This window comes from Zootoca vivipara, chromosome 7 (genome assembly GCF_963506605.1).
Source record: "Zootoca vivipara chromosome 7, rZooViv1.1, whole genome shotgun sequence".
In the NCBI taxonomy this organism is placed as follows: domain Eukaryota; kingdom Metazoa; phylum Chordata; class Lepidosauria; order Squamata; family Lacertidae; genus Zootoca; species Zootoca vivipara.
The window spans coordinates 61,876,869-61,897,703 of record NC_083282.1 but is presented as its reverse complement, the minus strand read 5'-3'; the positions used below and the strand labels follow the sequence as shown (position 1 = coordinate 61,897,703).

The following is a 20,835-nucleotide window of genomic DNA, read 5'->3' as shown; positions in this document are numbered from 1 at the left end:
CTGAAAGCTTTCAGAAAACGTGCACACCTTTCTACTAAATCTTTTGTAGCCAGTATTATTTGAGTGTTACAGATGTGTCTAAAAAATCTGGTGAATGTTTACATTTACACATGAATGCCAACCACGCCAAGATGAATTTTTAACTGCCAAAAAATGGTTACATATTTTATTCACCTTATGTTATAAATGCTTAGAGTCATGATTAGGTAGATGCATGTAAGTTTTTGAACATTTACAAGATTTTCCTGGAATTTACAATATTCACAAAAGACAGACCTGTAACATGGAATATTATGGTAAATACATATGTAGCCAAGGTGGTGCCCCTGCTAGTATGGCCAATGGTCAGGGACGATGGGAATTGTAGTCCAGTAAATGTGTGATGGACACCATGTTAACTATCCCCGTGATAATATACTGTATTTGGGAAACCTATTGGCTGTGAGTCCTGGGAGACCTGCTCCCTGCCTTGCAGGCCTTTCCCCACCTGGCCTAGGAGAGCCAGGTGGGAACTCCAGCTACAAAATCTGAGACTGCTGAAGAGGACAGATACCAACTGGGTGCAGACCCAGGTCATTGAGCCTCAGCTGCCACCTGCCATGGCAAGGTTTAGCAGTAACAGCAGCAGATATGCTCAATGATTATGATAATATTTTATTCTCTTGTTAATTATGTTGTTTTAAATGTGCATTTTCTAACTGGCTTCCTTTAAGTAATGTTTTCTTTTGAAATGTTTTAAGATTTTTTTTGTTAACTTTGCTATTTAAGATAATATTTTCATTTCCTGCTAATATGTTGCTCTGAATGTAATTTTATACTTTACTTTCTTCATTAATGTTTCATTCTGGATTGTTTTCTTTGATGTTTTAATGTGTTGCAAAGCACTCTTGAGATTTTTTTCTTTAAAATATAAAGCAATATAGAACTGAAATTAATAATAATAGTAATAATGCTCTGAAAGTTGAATAAAAAAGAAAATTATTCTGTCAACATCAGCATGATTGTATGCATTTTATGGAAGGTTCCAACCTGAACTTTCAAAGGGGGACTAAGTTGCTGTTTCTTATTGCAAGAACAATTTCCCTGCTGCTTCTTAAGAGTGAGACCTTGGGCCTAAAACTGGCGCTCCTAAAACAACTACAAACATACAATAATCAAAGCAGACTTCTATTTTTACCTTGTTAATGCATTTTGGCTCTCTTCCAGAAAGGAGATGAAACCCAGGTTGCTTGTGCTGACAGCTCAAGCACAGTATGTGAGAGAGCAGGGTTGGCACCTAGAGCAAGTTTATGAAACAGTCCAGATAACAAAGATGGCAAGCAGTTTATCTTGTCAGAATGAGCGAACTGTTGATGGACGCTGGCATGTTTGAACAATATCTCCATTAAAACAGAAAGTTCTGCCCCAGCTAGTCAGCCATACCTATCTATCGATGAAGTAGTAGCTATTTTCCCCAATTTTTCTAAAAGCTTTGTCCCCAATACTAGCTGATAACAGCACCTGCTACTTACATTTTATAGCATCTCTCTTTTTAAGATGCAATATTATTATTATTGCTATAATGGAGGTGCTACACCAAAACAGGAGACAGAAGATCAAAAATAAATTCTCATTAATTGTGATTTTTTTTAAAAAAAATCTGGTTTGAGCAGACTCAAGAGGATACAAATTTGCTGCTTTGAACTTTCAACCTTTGAGTTATGTCAGATTATGTCATACTTAGAGCAGACCAACTGAAATAATGGACTTAAGTTAGTCATGAGTCGTAACTTCACACTACTCTTAAATATGGTAAAAAAATCCTTCCAGTAGCACCTTAGAAACCAACTAAGTTTGTCATAGGTATGAGCTTTCGTGTGCATGCACACTTCTTCAGATACACTTAAATATGGCTTAGTCTGATACTGTACACCCCTTTACTACAAAGCAACTCAGTGGACAATTAGGAGCCAATTCACACACCACTGTCAGGTTAGTAATGAAATATGTGGAACATTTCCTCAAAATAATTTACCCTGTTATTCTTTCTACCAAATCTTGCAATGACCAGCTTCATATTTTCAATTATACTGTAATCCAGAAACCTGCCACACCATCAAGACATTGCAATATTTAGCTAGTAATGTTTTAAACAGACAGAAGTAACAACAAACAGGTTTTCCAAAGGCAGCTCTGCTGCTTGTGTTGCAAAAGCAACATGCATATTAGGCAAAAATAACTGCACCTTGTTATATGAAGCAATCAATAGCTGGTTAGGAACAAAGTGATAATCATATTCAAGCAGATGATTTCCCCCCTCCCCTTTCCAAACATGTCAGAGCGTACAAAAGTCATGCCAAGGCAAGTAAGAAATTCATAATAACCTTACATGGAAACAAAAAGCTGACTCGAGCTTTGCTGCTTAACTGTTCTACCTCTACTGTTAGAGGCAGAAGGCTTCTGAATAATAATAATAATAATTTATTATTTATACCCCGCCCATCTGGCCGGGTGCTGGGAAACACAGGTGAGGAGAGAGCTGTTACTTTGGGGCATCCGGTTGGCCACTCTGAGACTAGGATGCCAGACCAGATGGGCCATTTTTCTGATCCAGCAGGCTGTTCTAGTGTCCTTAATCAAGCAATCTATTTTGTCATTGTCACAACCAGTTGTAATTTTATGGCATGAATCTGGCAAATAAGTCAGATTCATTGCTACACGGTTGGTTGGTTGGTTGGTTGGTTGTTTATCTTACAGGTTTCTGTTTTTGCATTGGCAAGGACATTAGCTGGTGGAATATGAAGGGCTGACTACAAGATCAAGCAGATATAAAATAAGTATAACTTAAACCTGTATAGGAGGGCACAGCTGCCTTAATAAAGTCTAGTTATACACCTGTCTGCAACAGGGATTTCATTGGGAGTTGCAAAACAAATAAACAAAAGGCAATTAAGAAATCTCTAAAGAGAAAGCCTTCCTCTGTCACAAACAAGTTTTACTATATAGAAAACAAACCACAGAAGGGAATCTGTATACAATGGTACCTCGGTTTACAAAATTAATCCATTCCAGAAGTCCATTCTTAAACCGAAACCGTTCTTAAACCGAGGCACACTTTACCTAATGAGGCCTCCCGCTGCCAGTGCCCTTCCACTGTTTGAATTCCGGTCTTAGACTGAGGTAAAGTTCTCAAAGGGACGCAGGTGGCGCTGTGGTCTAAACCACTGAGCCTCTTGGGCTTGCCAATCAGAAGGTTGGTGGTTTGAATCTCCGTGACGGGGTGAGCTCCCATTGCTCGGTCCCAGCTCCTGCCAACCTAGCAGTTCAAAACCATGCCAAAAAGTGCAAGTAGATAAATAGGTACCGCTCCGGCGGGAAAGTAAACGGCATTTCCGTGCACTGCTCTGGTTTTTCCAGAAGCGGCTTAAGTCATGCTGGCTACATGACCCAGAAAAAATGTCTGTGGACGCTGGCTCCCTTGGCCTGTAAAGCGAGATGAGCACCGCAACCCCAGAGTTGTCTGCGACTGGACTTAACTGGACTTAACTGTCAGGGGTCCTTTACCTTTTTTCTTAAAGTTCTCAAACAAAAACACTATTTCCAGTTTTGTGGCATTTGTAAGCATCCAAGATGGTGGACGGAGCGCCGTTCGTAAGCAGAAACATTCGTAAGTAGAGTTATTCGTAAGTAGAGGTACCGTGTTTTCCCCTTTTTAAGACGTAGTCATAATATAAGACGTAGCAGGATTTTCAAGCATTTGAGAAATATAAGCCACACCCCGAAAATAAGCCATACCTAAGACGGCCCTGGATAGAGCTCCTGAGGGTGGCCAGCCTCGCTATCGCCACCTCCGCCACTGCTGCCACCCCGCACGTTCTTCGTCCCCCTGTTGTTGTTTTAGTTATTTAGTTTTTGCGCGCCTGCCGCATTCGCAGAGCGCGAGAGAGTTTTTAATCTCTGCCGAAGCGGGCCCTCCCCCCGCTCCCTCTTCCGAAACCACCACCGAAACCTCCGAGCCGGGTCCGCAGCATGGTGGTAGCGGCGGAGGCGGTGGGTTTGTCAGGGGGCTGTGAAGGGAGGATGTGAAGGGGGAGGGAAGCCCCCCCCCATGCTGCTGCTGGGCATGTGCGGAGCCCCAGGAAAATGGCAGAGGCAGTGTGAATCCAAGCGATGGGGGCAGCTAACAGACACGCGAGCCACGTCGCCGGCATGCTGAGTCCTTTCCCTTCAGTGAGTGCCAGCTGGGGGCTCCCGGGCCTGAGGTTCTGCCTTCCGCTGGGGCTGCCGAGGAGCCTTGCAAGGGAGGAAAGGAGGCGAAGCCGGAGCCACCTCCCCCTCCACCGCCTCCTCCTCCTCCCCCTTTGCCTCTTCTCCCTGCTGCAGCGTCTCCCGGGTCCCGCATGCTGAAGCGCGGGCAGATGAAGGTTCGCTCCGCATAGGATCGGCCTGCCTCTTTCTTTTTTTTTGCCCAGCTGAGGAGACCTGCCGCCCCGCCGCCGGAATCGGCGGCTGCAGGGCGGAGCGCTCCGCAGCGCCGAGCGCTCGGAGCGCCCGGCAGTGGGCGGAGCGCCGAGCCAACAGCCTGGCCTCTTCCTGCCCCAGCCGAGGAGGTCTGCCGCCCCGCCGCCGGAATCGGCGGCTGCAGAGCGGAGCGCTCCGCAGCGCCGAGTGCTTGGAGCGCCCTGCAGCGGGCGGAGCGCCAAGCCAGCGGCCTGGCCTCTTCCTGGCCCGGCCGAGGAGACCTGCCTCCCCGCCGCTGGAATCGGCGGCTGCAGGGCGGAGCGCTCCGCAGCGCCGAGCGCTCGGAGCGCCCTGCAGCGGGCGGAGCGCCGAGCCAACAGCCTGGCCTCTTCCTGCCCCAGCCGAGGAGGTCTGCCGCCCCGCCGCCGGAATCGGCGGCTGCAGAGCAGAGCGCTCCGCAGCGCCGAGCGCCCGGCAGTGCTGGGCAGAGCAAAGAGCCAGCGACCTGTCGCCTCGGTGCCTGGAACCTGCTCCTGCTGCAGCGCCTCACAGAGCGCCCAGCAGCACCATGCAGAGCACCCAGCAGCACCCCGAGCCCTCGGCCGGCCCGGCCAAGGAGGCCTTAAGGTACCATTAAAACATAATTAAAAAAATAAGACACCCCCTGAAAATAAGACACCGTGTTTTTTTTTTAGGGAAAAAAGTTATAAGACGGTGTCTTAAAAAAGGGGAAACACGGTACCACTGTATTGTGAGGTTTAATAAGTTAACTGTTTATACAGTGGTACTTCGACTTATGAACGACTCGACAACCGAATTTTTCGACTTACGAATGGGGGTAATGGCCGCGCGCTTACGAATGTCTCGACACCCCCCCCCAAAAAACGGTGATTTTAGATAGGGATTTTTTGACTTATGAATTTTTAGATAGACTTACGAATTTTTCTGTTTCCAATGCATTCCTATGGGAAATCGTGTTTCCAAAGGCATTTATTTAACTAAAACAATAACATTACAGCATATGTATCCATGTTTGTTAACTGATGTAGTAAAACCATTCAAAAAACAAACAACAGACTGAGTTTTAGCACACATGAAAAACTTAAAACAAATCCTTATTTCCTGATGAATAGCCTTTGGACTATAACGTAAATTAAATAGAAAACTATCTTTAGAACGATTTTTCCTCCAAAAGCATTTTATTTTAAAAATCCAATTTTTTTAAAAAAATCCAATTTAAATTAAAAAAAGCTGATTTATTTATTTTTAAATCATTGGTTTTTATCCACCCTGCTTTACCCACAAAAAAGTAATATAGTATCTTTAAGCTTCTGGAAAGGCTTAAATCCAGCCTAGCTGGATACTAATATCTAGCATTCTAATATAGCGCTTGAATCCTAAGGTAAGTAAACATAAGGAAATTCACATCAGTAAAATTTCCCGTTTTCTCATTTGTCTTATAAAAAGCCTCTGTAGGAGGTAGAGAATAGAGGGCTCTCGTGAACAATATGGGATGGGTTGCTGCTGGGATGAGAAGCATCCAATACCCTCCTATCAAACACTATTCAGGAAGGACTCCTGAAATAAACAAGAGGCTGGAGGAGGGGAAAAGAAGATAGGATACTAGCATGAAATTTTATGGATAAAGCCCGTTAAAACTGTCTTCTCTTCAGTTTTTCAATACTATACATACTATCAGACTATCAACAGGAAAAATACACTAATGTTGGTCTCAGCAGGGAAAGCGGTTTGTCTTTTACTGCTGTTATAAACCAAGCATCTACATATTCTAGTCTACAGGGATTCAGCTGTAGTAAGCAATGAATTATTAAAATACCAGTATCATGTAGTCAGAGGTGCTGTTAATGTAGCTGTTCGGTACCATGAAGCTGTAAATAATTCAGGGAAGGTATGAAGAATCACAGCACATTTTTGAAGCAGTTAGGTCTGAATTTACAAAGTAGCAGAGAAGTGTGGGTGATCTTTCCTTCCTCAGCAATCAAAACAAGGGCAACAGTTCCCCCCCCCAAAAAACACATTACTCTTCAAATATTAGCTTGGAACACTTAGAACACCAATCACACATTAACGGTGCTATTACAGACTTTGGCAAAGACATCTACAAAACTGTGCTGCAATCTGTAACTGTGCTATATTTGTAAACTGAAAGTGGAGCCTTTATTTTTGTATTTCTTCCACAGTATGAAATTGCCACAGAAACTGTGCCTTCCTTCAGGCTCATGCTACACAGTAGAAAAAAGAGCTTTGCTGACTAGGGACTTGTTCACACTAGAATGGGTCCCTGAGGCAAAGAATGAGGGAAGAACATCAGCTCCTCGGTGCCAGAAGTGATGTTAGTGAAAATGCAGATGTTTCAGAGGGAAGCAGCAAGTAAGAGACTCACACAAATACTCACAGTCACTTTATAGATACAGCTTCGCAACATTAAGACCTAGAACAGACTCCAGCAGACTTGAGGCACTCTCACAGAAGCTAATCACATCTTTGTCCCACCATCATCACTTATGGTAAAAAGAAAAAGGTTTTAGCAACCTTTCATGCTTAATCAGTGCCCATCCAAAAACCACAACCTATACCAGGGCAAAAAGGGATCAGGGATTGTCTTAGCTGCACATAAATTCAAACTGCATTGCCAGTTTCCTTCTGTCTGCAGCTTCTAGACCCAGATAAATGGTACAGCTGCCTGATGTCAAAAGGCTCTTCTTTCAAGAAGGTCAAACTGACGATAGGTTTCTAACATTAAGTCTGTGTCAGCAAAGTATCCTCCTTGATGTATGGTATTAGATCATCATTTCCAGAGTCAACACAAATGACTTTCTAATAATACTGCTCCAAGTTAGCAGTTGCTATAGTTATTAGCATAGCTGCCAAGTTATCCCTTTTTTTAAGGGATTTTCCCTTATGCTGAATAGGCTTCCTCGCGAGAAAAGGGAAAACTTGGCAGCTATGTATTAGTTAACTGCAAATAGGGTAGAACTTTCAGATAATATTATTAAGTAGCAGTTTGCACTATGAATAGGCTGAGAAAGTCTGCTGCACAGCATTATCATGCCCATATCATTTAGAAGATGCTTGCATAAAAATTCTTCCTCTGGCTAGCTGTGCTTTCTTGAGCTTGTGAAAGGGATAAGAATGGCAACCTTGGAACTTGGAGTGGTATCATTTTCACCCACCTAGGAATCTGCATATGACAGCAGAAATGCAGTCAGCCATGTATGCTTTATGGCAAACTCCTCAGGATCACTACCAGCCATGCATCTAGCACCACTCAATTACCATTAATGTTTTTTAAATTATTATTCCTATGAAGTTTTAGAGGTGTTAAACATTTCTAGATGTTTGTTCTACTACACTTAGCACATTTTTATTTTGACACTGCAAGGCTTCACTTGGCACTTGTTGAAAAGCAACACTCTAAAGAGTGACAGATTGGTTAGAAATGGAAGAGAAAATAGTAATCACTTTGACTATATTGAATACCCCACCACAGAGCCTGTTTGACTGCATCAGCTATTAGCACAAAGCTACCCCCATGGGGGTATCCAACTTGCTATTTTCCTTTGCCATGAATGATTCATAATTCAGCCCTAGAAAAACAGCCTATGGTGTCTTTCACCACTATGCCAACAGAAACTGCCAACAAAATCCCATGAGGTTCTGTTTTGCAAGTTATGAACTAATGGGCAGATGTGCCAAGGGCAAACAAAGCCCTCGTGCCCTACATCACAATAAAGGATGACATCTGGCAACTGATTTTTGTCTTTGAAAACCTATTATAGACAATTCAAGTGAAAAGTAATAATTTTACACACTATTAACTTGCTATTTGTCAAAATACTCCACAATCACAATGAATGTACCCATGCTGTTATTTATAGCACCTCGGAGATTGCATAACATGAGAATCCCACCTTCTCACTGTATTTGCTGCTAAGCTGTTCTGTATGCACAATCCTTTGCCTGCTTGGACATAAGGTGTTTTTTGAAAAGCTAAAAATTTGCTTTCATTACAAATGTCAAGGAAAGATTTTCTTTTGTTTTCCTAACAAATCACCTCACTTATTCTTCATGAGGAAACCATTTTTCTTGGCAAAGGCTTACATGTAACCTGGAAGAGACTTGAAAGGCTTATTAAATGCAATAAATTCCTAAATGGTGGAACATTATTAGTGCACTTAAGCAATATTAAGCTCAACTTCATAGGTACCACAGGCAGAGCATTTCCTAGCTAGCATGTTTTGAGTGAGAAAAAGAAGGATTGACTTTTAAAGTTACAATTTACATGAAAATTCTCATATTTTTGCAGTGAGGATTATTCTGAATGATCAAATGTCTAGTAGTTGATGCAAAATAGTTTTTTAACTTCTTAGAAATGAATGATAGAAATCCATGTCACTGTCAGAGAACTTCTTGTGAATATACCACAATAATATACTGATGATTGTGTTGATAGGCAGTTACAACACAAATAAGATGATTTCAGTACTGGGACTGGTCTGCCCAGTCTGCTTAGAATCATAGAATCATAGAGTTGGAAGAGACCACAAGGGCCATCCAGTCCAACCCCCTGCCAAGCAGGAAACACCATCAAAGCATTCCTGACATATGTCTGTCAAGCCTCTGCTTAAAGACCTCCAAAGAAGGAGAGTCCACCACACTCCTTGGCAGCAAATTCCACTGTCGAACAGCTCTTACTGTCAGGAAGTTCTTCCTAATGTTTAGGTGGAATCTTCTTTCTTGTAGTTTGAATCTATTGCTACATATCCGCTTCTCTGGAGCAGCAAAAAACAACCTTTCTCCCTCCTCTATATGACATCCTTTTATATATTTGAACATGGCTATCATATCACTCCTTAACCTTCTCTTTTCCAGGCTAAACATACCCAGCTCCCTAAGGCACCGTTTCCAGGCCTTTGACCATTTTGGTTGCCCTCCTCTGGACACGTTCCAGCTTGTCAGTATCCTTCTTGAACTGTGGTGCCCAGAACGGGACACAGTACTCCAGGTGAGGTCTGACCAGAGCAGAATACAGTGGTACTATTACTTCCCTTGATCTAGACGCTATACTATTGATGCAGCCCAGAATTGCATTAGCTTTTTTAGCTGCTGCATCACACTGTTGACTCATGTCAAGTTTGTGGTCCAACAAGACTCCTAGATCCTTTTCACATGTACTGCTCTCAAGCCAGGTGTCACCCATCCTGTATTTGTATGCTGATGATACCCAGCTCTACCTCTCTTTTAAATCAGAACCAGTGAAGGCGGTGAAGGTCCTGTGTGAGTGCTTGGAGGCGGTTGGAGGATGGATGGCGGCTAACAGATTGAGATTGAATCCTGACAAGACAGAAGTACTGTTTGTGGGGGACAGGAGGCGGGCGGGTGTGGAGGACTCCCTGGTCCTGAATGGGGTAACTGTGCCCCTGAAAGACCAGGTGCGCAGCCTGGGAGTCATCTTAGACTCACAGCTGTCCATGGAGGCACAGGTCAACTCTGTGTCCAAGACAGCTGTTTATCAGCTCCATCTGGTACGCAGGCTGAGTCCCTACCTGCCCACTGACTGTCTCTCCAGAGTGGTGCATGCTCTAGTTATCTCTCGCTTGGACTACTGCAATGCGCTCTACGTGGGGCTACCTTTGAAGGTGACCCGGAAACTACAACTAATCCAGAATGCGGCCGCTAGACTGGTGACTGGGAGCGGCCGCCGAGACCACATAACACCAGTCCTGAAAGACCTACATTGGCTCCCAGTACGTTTCCGAGCACAATTCAAAGTGTTGGTGTTGACCTTTAAAGCCCTAAACGGCCTCGGTCCGGTATACCTGAAGGAGCGTCTCCACCCCCATCGTTCTGCCCGGACACTGAGGTCCAGCTCCGAGGGCCTTCTGGCGGTTCCCTCACTACGAGAAGCCAAGTTACAGGGAACCAGGCAGAGGGCCTTCTCGGTAGTGGCACCCACCCTGTGGAATGCCCTCCCACTAGAGGTCAAAGAGAACAACAATTACCAGACCTTTAGAAGGCATCTCAAGGCAGCCCTGTTTAGGGAAGCTTTTAATGTTTGATGGATTTCTGTATTTTAATGTTTGATGGATTTCTGTATTTTAGAATTTCTGTTTTGTTGGAAGCCGCCCAGAGTGGCTGGGGGAACCCGGCCAGATGGGCGGGGTATAAATAATAAATTATTATTATTATTATTATTTGTGCCTATTATTATTATTATTATTATTATTATTATTATTATTGCCCAAGTGTAGTACTTTACATTTCTCCTTGTTAAAATTCATCTTGTTTGCTTTGGCCCAGTTCTCTAATTTGTTAAGTTCATTTTGAAGTGTGATCCTGTCCTCTGGGGTATTAGCCACCCATCCCAATTTTGTGTCATCTGCAAACTTGAACAGGATGCCCTCAAGCCCATCATCCAAGTCATTGATAAAGATGTTGAATAAGACTGGGCCCAAGACAGAACCCTGTGGCACCCCACTAGTCACTTCTCTCCAGGATGAAGAGGAGCCATTGATGAGCACCCTTTGGGTTCGGTCAGTCAGCCAGTTACAAATCCACTGAATGGTAGCATTGTCTAGCCTGCATTTTACCAGCTTCTTTACAGGAATATCATGGGGCACCTTGTCGAAGGCCTTGCTGAAATCAAGATAGGCTACATCCACAGCATTCCCTTCATCTACCAGGCTTGTAATTCTGTCAAAAATTCTGCTTTGTAGAGTTAAAGCAAGAGTATCTCGTTTAAGAAAGCCTACTGTTTCACTTGAATTCCATCAGGAACTATACTTATTTTCTGAATTACCATGAAGTGTTAATGAATCAAAATGTAACTCCCTATTTGCATCACTTTAGAATGAAAGCAAGGGTCTCACATGATTCAATACCCCATGTGGAAAACAACCCTTCCTCAGTTCAGCCTCCATACCCAGGGACTGGAAACGGCCAGTGTAACACCATTTTTTAAAAAGGAATCAGGTTGGTGGGGGGGGGGGTGTTCCTGGAAATTACAGGCCACATAGTTTAATGTCTGACAAAATGCATTGTTAAAGATAAAATCACCAAATATATAGAAGAATAAGCCTTGCTGAAGCACAGGCAGCATGGCTTCCACAAGGGCAAGTCCTGTCTCACTAACCTATTAGAGTTATTTGACAGTATCAACAAGCATAATAGGAAGAAGTGATCTACTTGATATTATGTATGTGGACTTTTAAAAAAGGCTTTCAACAGACACCCCCCCCCCCAAGTAAGTTTAGCAATCATGAAATAATAAATAAACAGTTTCTATTCCCCAAGAGTAGCTCAACAGGAAGCAAAGAGTAGGAATAAATGGACACTGTTCCTGTTGGAGGGAGGTAGACAGTGGAATCCCCTAAGGATCAATCCTGGAACTTGTGCTTTTTAATTTGTTCATAAACCATCTGGGGTTAAGAGGTGAGCAGCAAGATGGCCAAGATGCTAATGATACTAAGTTGTTCAGAGTTGTTAAAACAAAAAGGGATTGCAGAGAGTGAAGTTGCATGGTCAAGGGAATGGAGAAACTCCCCTACGAGGAAAGGATGCCAAATTTGTAGCCTTTTAGTTTAGATAAAAGGTGATTAAGAGGAGACGTGATAGAAGTGCATAAAATTATGCATAGCATGGAGAAAGTCGATAGAGGAAAAGCTTTTCTCCCTCTCCCATAACGTTAGAACTCATGAACATCCAATGAAGCTGAACATCGGAGAAGTCAGGACTGACAAAATAACTCTTCACACAGTCCACAGTTATGGCCACCAACTTTGAAAGAGAATAAAACAAATTAATGGGTGTAAAGGCAATCAATGGCTAGTAGAGAGAACAGGATGCTGGACAAAATGGGCCACTGGCCTGATCCAGAAGGCTCTTCATATGTTCTTAAGAATGGCTGGGATACACTTGCCAAAACAAGTACTTTTTAAATTACAGACTTTATAGTTTTAAAAGTGATAAATCATTGTTTTGTTTCATTCACTGCACATCATAGTTATGGGGAAAGGCTGTTGTTCAGTGACAGGGCACACACTTTACATGCAGAAGGTCCTTGGTTCAATTCCTGGCATCTCGAGGTGGGAAAGACCCTGTTTGAGACCCTGGGGAAACTGTCACCAGACTCGACAATACTGAGTTAGATGGCTCAGCAGCCTTGAGCTAAATTTTTTATACTGTAACAAGCAAGAAAATGAGAAAGTGTGTTGTAGCTCCTCCGCTTTTCTCCACAGATATACTAGCCCTTCCCCCTCCTTTTTGTTGGAAACCAAGTACTGAATTAAAGGGGGTGGGGAATTGGGAGGCGACACAGAAGAGAACTTCCTTTGTTTCAGATTAAGTAATTGTAAAATCATAAACTGTCTTGGCCAGGACTGGCATTAAGAACATTTAAAACTTAATTAAGATAAATACTTGGCTATAATAGCAAGAACTATTTATTATCAAGGTGTGAACTGATTTAATCCCAAACGGCTTATAGGTTGTGAGTTCTTGCTCATCTCCACCCCTTCAATTTAGTGAATTTGAGGAAATTAACACATGTGCATTGCAAATCTTACATGTTTACTTTGAAGTACGTATCATTGTGCTCAAAGACTTTCAACATTTATTTTATTTCAAGGTGGCTCTAAGGGCATGCAGAAGACCCTAGGCTCAATCCCTAGTATCTCCAGGTAGGGATGAGAGATTCACTGCCTGAAACCCTGGAGTTGCCTGTGAGCGTAGACAACACTGAGCTATGGTTTGATTCGGTATATGGGTGCTTCCTGTGTTCCTAATAACACTTCATCACCACAAGGATGCCTATGGAGCAACTGAATGATCCCTACTTTCCTCCCCCACACCTCCTGATTCTGTCCCCAACCCTCCAGAGCAGATTTGGGGGCACACACAAGGGGAGGAGAGACAGGAAAGCACACTGCACTAGCACAAATATTTGCACCAGTGCAAATATTTAACTGAAAACCACCCATACTTTTTGTTATAAGAAAACTCAAGGCAACTAAACTTCTGTACAAGACTTGGTATTTGAGCGCTTTGCATTAATCCAATGAACACTACACCTACAATCCAGAGAGCTAGCAAATACACAGAATCATAGAGTTGGAAGGGAACCTGAGGGTCATCTAGTCCAACCCCCTGCAATGCAGGAATCTCAACTAGATCATACATGACAGGTGTCCATAGCTCATCATAGGGTACACCCTCTACTTTATGGGCTTTAATTGAGTACAGTACTTGACACACTCTGCAAATGCTTTTTTTGGGGGGGGGGATATGATGCTCAGACATTGTTGAAGAATCCTTTCCCAGAAAGACACCTGGGCTATAGATACAGATCACAGTTAAACCAGTCACAGTTAAAGCAGTCAATCCATAAGACAATACCAACATCCATTCTCCACATGGACACCATGTTAAAATGCATGGATTGGAAGTTCAAGTGGAGATTTTGAATAGAAAAAATATGTTTATTTAAAAGAGAACAGCCCCGATGAGCAAGATCAAAGGCCTATCCAAATCAGCAATACATTTCAGGGAATGGCCAGGGCACAAAAGCAAAATGCTCTCCCATAGTTTGTCACCAGCACTGAATACTGTAAATTATATAATGCCTCTGAACCTGGAAGTTTATTTAACTATCAGTTTGACAGATTGTGAATGGATCTATCATTTTTGACCTGCTTAGGGTGGTGCACCAACTGCAACTAGACTGAACTTTTGCAATGCACTCTACGTGGGGCTTCCTTTGAAGAGCCTACAGAAACGTCAGTTGATCCAGAATGTATCAGCAACAAAACTACCGGTAGTTGATGTTTGTCTACATGAGCATATTGTACCTGTTTTACAACAGCTGCACTACTTGCGTATTTACAATTCAAACTGTTGGTGATTATCACTGAACTCATAAACAGCATGTGCTCAGGATCCCTGAGGGTTTGTCTCCTCCCGTATCAACTTGCTTCCACCCTAAGATCCATTAGGGAAGCTCTTCTTCATGTTTTGATTGTGAACAAGGCACAGCTGGTTAGATCACAGAAGTGAGCCTAGATTGTGGAACTCCCTATCTTGGGTGCCAGTTTGGCCTTCTCTCTCCTTGCTTTTTGCCACTTTAAGACATTTTAGTATTAGTCCAACAGGCATTTGACATGCTGAGTTCTTCAAGGATACTTTTGTGATCTTATTTTAAAGACTGGTTGCATCTTCTGCACTTGTCTTTTTTGGATGCCTCTTGAATTTCATTGTTATTTAAAATGTTAGGTCCCTGAGCACTAACAATTCTGTGGAAGAGTGGGCTATAAATATTTTTTAATATCACCATAGTCTGTGGACTCCATTAGCTGCTGTACAACATGCACAGGGTCAACAACTCTTGGCTGGTATTGACTGCAAGTGAAGGTTTGTCATCATGAACCAGCTGCCTCAACCTGGGAGAGGGGCATGTTCTTGTCTCTATCACCATGCTAAGCTAATATTACTGATTTCTTTTTTAAGTTGACCTCTATAGCAAAAGAAAATGGTGATCATCCTCTGACTATCAAGTGATAAAGTAAAAACAGCATAAATAAAAGGAAAATGTTTAGTTTAACAGTAACTATTAAACAGTTTTTAAAAGGGAACAAGGATTGGAAATCATAAAGCATTCATGTAAAAAATAAAAAAGCAAGTTTCAATGATGTATTCAAAATTAGATCAAACAAAATTCTAGATGCATACATTTTGCAGGATGAGTTTTCAGGAACACTGCTTTAAGGTGCTTCTGATCTTACTTGCAAAGCTGGTTCCAGAGAGCAATGTAGCAGGAATGTTCTGGGCCCACCTGGCATTTGTACTATGAGGTGCCACCAGGCACTATTTTGTCCTCAGTGCTATTAAATGTCCATGTGACATAAGGAACAATCATTTCAGGATTTGGAGCAAAGTGTCATCAGTATGCTTGTGGAGCTTGGTGAAGACTTTTTTAAATTACAGCAGGTATTTTAAGTGTTTCTGATTTTACAGTTAACTTTAACCAATTTTATTTCCACTGTATCCCTTTTGTACACCACTTAGAAACTATAGTGTTAAGCAGTATATAAGTGGTTGAAAAAATGAACAAAATTAAAGATTTTCCTGCAGCTTGGATTAAGTACTAGAGGACTCAGCATGCTCAGTGAAAATGGAATGCTGACTAACTGTTGAGGTTTGGAGGGGCGGAATGGAATGAAGAGACTGGAACCCTGAACAAAGGATTTTCACACTGTAATGTTTTGTTTTAGGGCTCCATGTGTTACCATCTATATCCTGTTTGGTGTAAGTCTTGCACAACAGAACTAAGTCACACATTTATTACACAATATGAAAAGCTAAATGCCATATGACGTGGCTCTCTTATCTTGATTAAATAAAGCCCACACTCAGTAGCAGAGCATTTTCTAAGAGCAGGAACCACAAGCAATGATAGCACTTTTCTAAACCTTTAAAAGCAAAACACATTTTTTCAATTAAACTTAGAGAGCAGCTAGCAACTGTTCACCAGATTTACTTAATCAAGCAAAGTAGCACAAAGCATCTCATGTACTTCTGCCTACAATCCCAAACTCTTACATAGGAACATTTTCCACTGAATTCAGTGGAATTTACTTACAAGTCAATATGCACAGGATCAGGCTGCAAGATTGGTAAAGCTCTTCTCTCATACAATTCATCCTGGACCCTGTGGTTGGTAGGCTTGTTGCACTAGGCAGTGAGGTAGCTATATGAGAGCTTTCTCTGTTGTGGTCTGACTGTCAAATATGCTATTGCTTGAAGCTGAGAAGACAGAGCCCCTGACAGGTTTCTGCCACAAAAGCATTCTTATTCTCCCAAGCATGTGAGGTAAAGTAGTGAGACCACTTTTGTGTTTAAGTACTTCCAGGCTCTTCTGCTTTATTAAAAAATTACTTTTAGTGACCATTTTAACTAACATACATTCTTTGTGTAACAGATGTTTATTTCATGACACCCTGGAAATCACTATGTGTGATGGTCTATAAATTTGGATAAATAAATTAGGCATCATATTCAGAAGTATCAAAAAATTGTAATTTAAGATTAGACTGCACTAAAGGATTACATACACTTCATAAACACCTATGCAGAAAAGTAATCAGATTTCAAACAGGGGTTTTATGCACTTACAACACATTTCTTCCAAAGAGCTTTTTTTTTAAAAAAAAAAGCCACAGCTCCTTTATTTAGAAAGACATATTGTGAAGGAAAACACATTAGTCTTGTATGCACATACAGTATATATCTGTGCATACAAGACTAATGGAAATTCTGAACTGTGGGGCCAACAGGACATAAAATGCAAAAGGTCTGTGACATCTCTAAGCAAGGAATATACATCTGAGCCTGTATACATTTGGGCTTTGCACAGAAATGTCACAGACCCCATTGTTTATCATTTTCTCTCTCTGTACCCACATGTGTATATATAATCTGCCAACTGAGGATAAGACTTCATGAATCTTGACAAAGTGAGCTCAAGTCTACAAAATCTTATGCTGGAATACATCTGTTGGTCTCTAAATTAAAGGCTGCAAATTTAATGTCTACTCAGAAGCCCTCTGAATTCAACCCGGCTTACTCCCAGGTAAATAGGGTTAAGATTGCTGTGTAAATTAGTTGAATTTAGTTCCAGCAGGACTTAACTGAGTCATGGCAAGTTTTTCATACTGACGTCAATAGGATCCAAGTTCTGGATTTTAAGTGCCACGATACTTTTTCTTGTGTACTGTAAATGACAAGTTTAGCCATTCTCTGCTTTATTGTGCAGATTTAGATGCATGACAAAAAACAAACAAATCACACTCCTCTGGCTTGACTATAATATCCCCAAAATATTCAAAGTAACCTAACTAGCAACTGCCTTCCACAGTCAGTAGCAATACCATTATTAGGAAGCAAAGTAAGTAGTCTCATAATTAAACGACCTGGCATGAAGGCCAACTATGAGAGGTCAGAAACAGCCCTGGGCTCATGAACAATGACTAGAAGAGTCTCATCAGAAACAAAAACAGCAACCACACTGCAAAAAGAAATCCCAGTTCTGTCTTTCACAATATGAATTGCAGACAGATTCCATTTTTACAAGTCAATAATAATAATAATAATAATAATAATAATATTTATTATTTATACCCCGCCCTTGTGGCAGGGTTTCCCCAGCCACTCTGGGCAGCTTCCAACAGAAAAATAAAATACAGTAATCTATTAAACATTAAAAAGCCTCCCTAAACAGGGCTGCCTTCAAATGTCTTCTAAAAGTCAAAACAATACAAATACATAAATGTACACTACCTTACCCTTTTCACTTGCCTTTGGTATGCTATTTATAGACACTAGCTGACTACACAGAACAATATTTAGCATAGAGTTACTTTAACCATCAATGATGCTTCAGTGTCTCACTGAATAGCACAAAGGCACACCCCAGGATCTTCCCCAAGCAAGGCAAGACTACTACAGTAAGTTTAGCAGTTGCCCCTCTCCCAAGTATTGTGATTCCATCAAGGGGGGTCTTGTGAACTTCTCACAGAGAACTTCCAATACCTGCAACCTACTACACTTACCAAAATTAGTTGTTAGAAGTCAAATTGGTTTATTTGGTACATTTATATCCCATCTTTTCTTTCAAGGAGCTCAACATGGTATACATGTTTCATGACAACTACACTGACATAAAAACTACCAACATGTATATTTGAGTGGATAGACACTAAGAAAAGGAATACTGGGGCAACTTATTTTCATGAGGACAGCACCAAAGTTGCCCATCAGAAAAGGGACACTCTTGAAATGGTTGGAATCAGAACTACAGAAACAGAAACAATTAGAGAAGTAATGATTGTAACTGATGCTTAATACCAGGGATCCCCAAACTAAGACCCGGGGGCCAGATGCGGCCCAATCGCCTTCTAAATCTGGCCCACGGACGGTCCAGGAATAAGCATGTTTTTACATGAGTAGAATGTGTCCTCCCACAAGGTCTGAGGGACAGCGGAACGGACCCCTGCTGAAAAAGTTTGCTGACCCCTGCTCAATACACTTTAATAGCCATCTTTATGGGTAACAAGAGTCATACTATATAGCTTTATATATTGCTCCACAATAACCCATATCTATACTACTAAGTATTGGGGCGCAGGTGGCGCTGTGGGTTAAACCACAGAGCCTAGGGCTTGCCAATCAGAAGATCGGTGGTTCGAATCCCCGCGATGGGGTGAGCTCGTTGCTCGGTCCCAACTCCTGCCAACCTAGCAGTTCGAAAGCACATAAAAGTGCATGTAGATAAATAGGTACCGCTGCAGCGGGAAGGTAAACGGCGTTTCCGTGTGCTGCTCTGGTTTGCCAGAAGCGGCTTTGTCATGCTGGCCACATGACCTGGAAGCTGTACGCGGGCTCCCTTGGCCAATAACGCAATATGAGTGCCACAACCCCCGAGTCAGTCACAACTGGACCTAATGGTCAGGGGTCCCTTTACCTTTATACCACTAAGTGATATAACTGACAGGCAAGTGTAACATCTGTGTAACATGATAAAAGGGTCCACTCATGGGGGAACAGCACAGTAACTACCTAGTCCTTTATCTTCTAGTGAACATACTTCAGCACTTCTTGGAACATTGTCACACGTTCCTTAATGACATTGAAAACAGTCTCCTATCTGCCTGCTTTGAAGTAAACATCATCTGATAACAGGACTGAGCAACTGGTGTCCTCTCCAGATTTTGTCAGACCTCAATTCTGATCATAACTGGCTAGGGCTGATGAGAGTTGGGAGTCCATCAACATCTGGAAGGCCACAGTTTCTCCACCCCTGCCTTAATAACAACACTGTTGGATTTGCCTGATTGTGGAAACTTAGCCGGTACAGCAAAACTCCACAACTGGTGTTTTTGTCTTTTTTTGTGTGTTCAGCAAAAGTTAACAGACCATGCCACAGATTCACCAAGGCCAGGTTCAGATTATCAGTAGCAACTCCTGCCAACTTTTATCATGACCAAGTGGAAACGCTGTCTGAAAAAAGTTCCAATAAGCGATAATACGACACAACAGAAACCGGCAGGCGAACTAGGCTGTTGTAACAGCAGCAGAACCTAGAGCGGATCCCTTCACACAAACGAGTTGCACGTGAGGGTCCCACCATTTGGCGAACAAACAGAAATCCACAGTTAGGAGGGGGAGAGAGAAGACTCAAACAGTTCCCATTGTTTTGAGACACAAACTTGGCAAGCGAGGGGATCCACAAGATCCTTTTACCTGCCCATCCTTCAGCATCCACGCATACAGCCTCCCCTCACTCAGCTTTGCCCCGCGTCAAGGAGAAAAAGCGAGACGGGAGGCGAGATTTACCCTTTAGGATCTGAAAAGGACAACTTCTGAAACCCCCATTCAGGATACCACTGAAGAAGCGAAGCGCTTTGCCCGTGACGACTGAGGGGGGAGGTGGAAGCACCTGCCGTGTCTGCGGGGCGGAGACCCTCCTGCCCCTGGTGAAAAAGCCCCGCTAGGGAACGTGAGGAGGGAGACGCAGAAAAGAGGCTACTCACCTCGCGGAGGGGCCACCGCTGCGAGGCAAAGGCGAGAGCAGGCCGGACAAGCGGAGGCGGCTGCAGTCCAACACACCTCGCCGGCAAGAGCAAGGCGAGGCGGCGCACGGATCCCCGGACGCCCCTTGGAAAAGAGGCGGGAGGGGGAGCAGCAGCAGCAGCAGCGCCGCCGGCGGGAACAGCGCCATTGGCGGCGCCCCCCAGCCAGGCCCGGAGCACCACCGCATCCTCCGTCCCTCTCTTTCTCTTTCTTCCCCCTCCCCTTCCCGCCCCCGCGAAGGCCCTGCCAAGCCAGGCCTCGCCGCTACGAGCTCGGCCTCACGCACGCCCCGCCCCCTGCTTGCTCCCCGCTGCCTGCCAGTGCGCAGAGCTGAGCCCACAGGGGAGGATCCGGCCTGGGCCTGGCCGAGCTCTGCGCACGCGCGCCGAGCCTTGGGAGAATGTTCGGAGAGGAGGGGCGGGGCCGCGGAGGCGCCTCGGGCCGCCGGAGGGAGGTGCTTGAGCGTCGGCGGAGGAAAGGGCCGGGCGGGGCGGGGCAATTGCACCGCGGGGGGTGAAACTCCGCCCTCCACGCTTACTTTCACCGGGGACGGCGGTAAGGTTGACTCGAGCGCCTTCAGCAGCCCGGTCCTAGGTGTGTTTGCCCCGAAGTCCACTGTTTTCAGCGGGGCTTACTCGCTGCGGAGCTGCGGAACGGGGCTGCGCTGCTTATCTATCCACCTGTGGGGATTAGGCGTCTGCCCTCCCGCTCCGTGCTTGCGGGCTAAAAGGGATGTGGTCAGTCCTGAAGCTG

The 20,835-nt window shown here is 43.5% G+C and overlaps 1 protein-coding gene across 1 annotated transcript in view; it reads right to left on the bottom strand.

Annotated features, from left to right (window-relative positions):
• Positions 1 to 20,314, bottom strand: part of LRIG2 (leucine rich repeats and immunoglobulin like domains 2) — a 47,234-nt gene extending 26,920 nt beyond the window's left edge. Inside the window, exon 1 of the mRNA XM_035121841.2 lies at positions 20,043 to 20,314. Within this exon, the coding sequence (XP_034977732.2) occupies positions 20,043 to 20,269 (227 nt within the window). The 5' untranslated portion in view covers positions 20,270 to 20,314. The remainder of the gene's footprint in view (positions 1 to 20,042) is intronic.
• Positions 20,315 to 20,835: the final 521 nt, after the last annotated feature.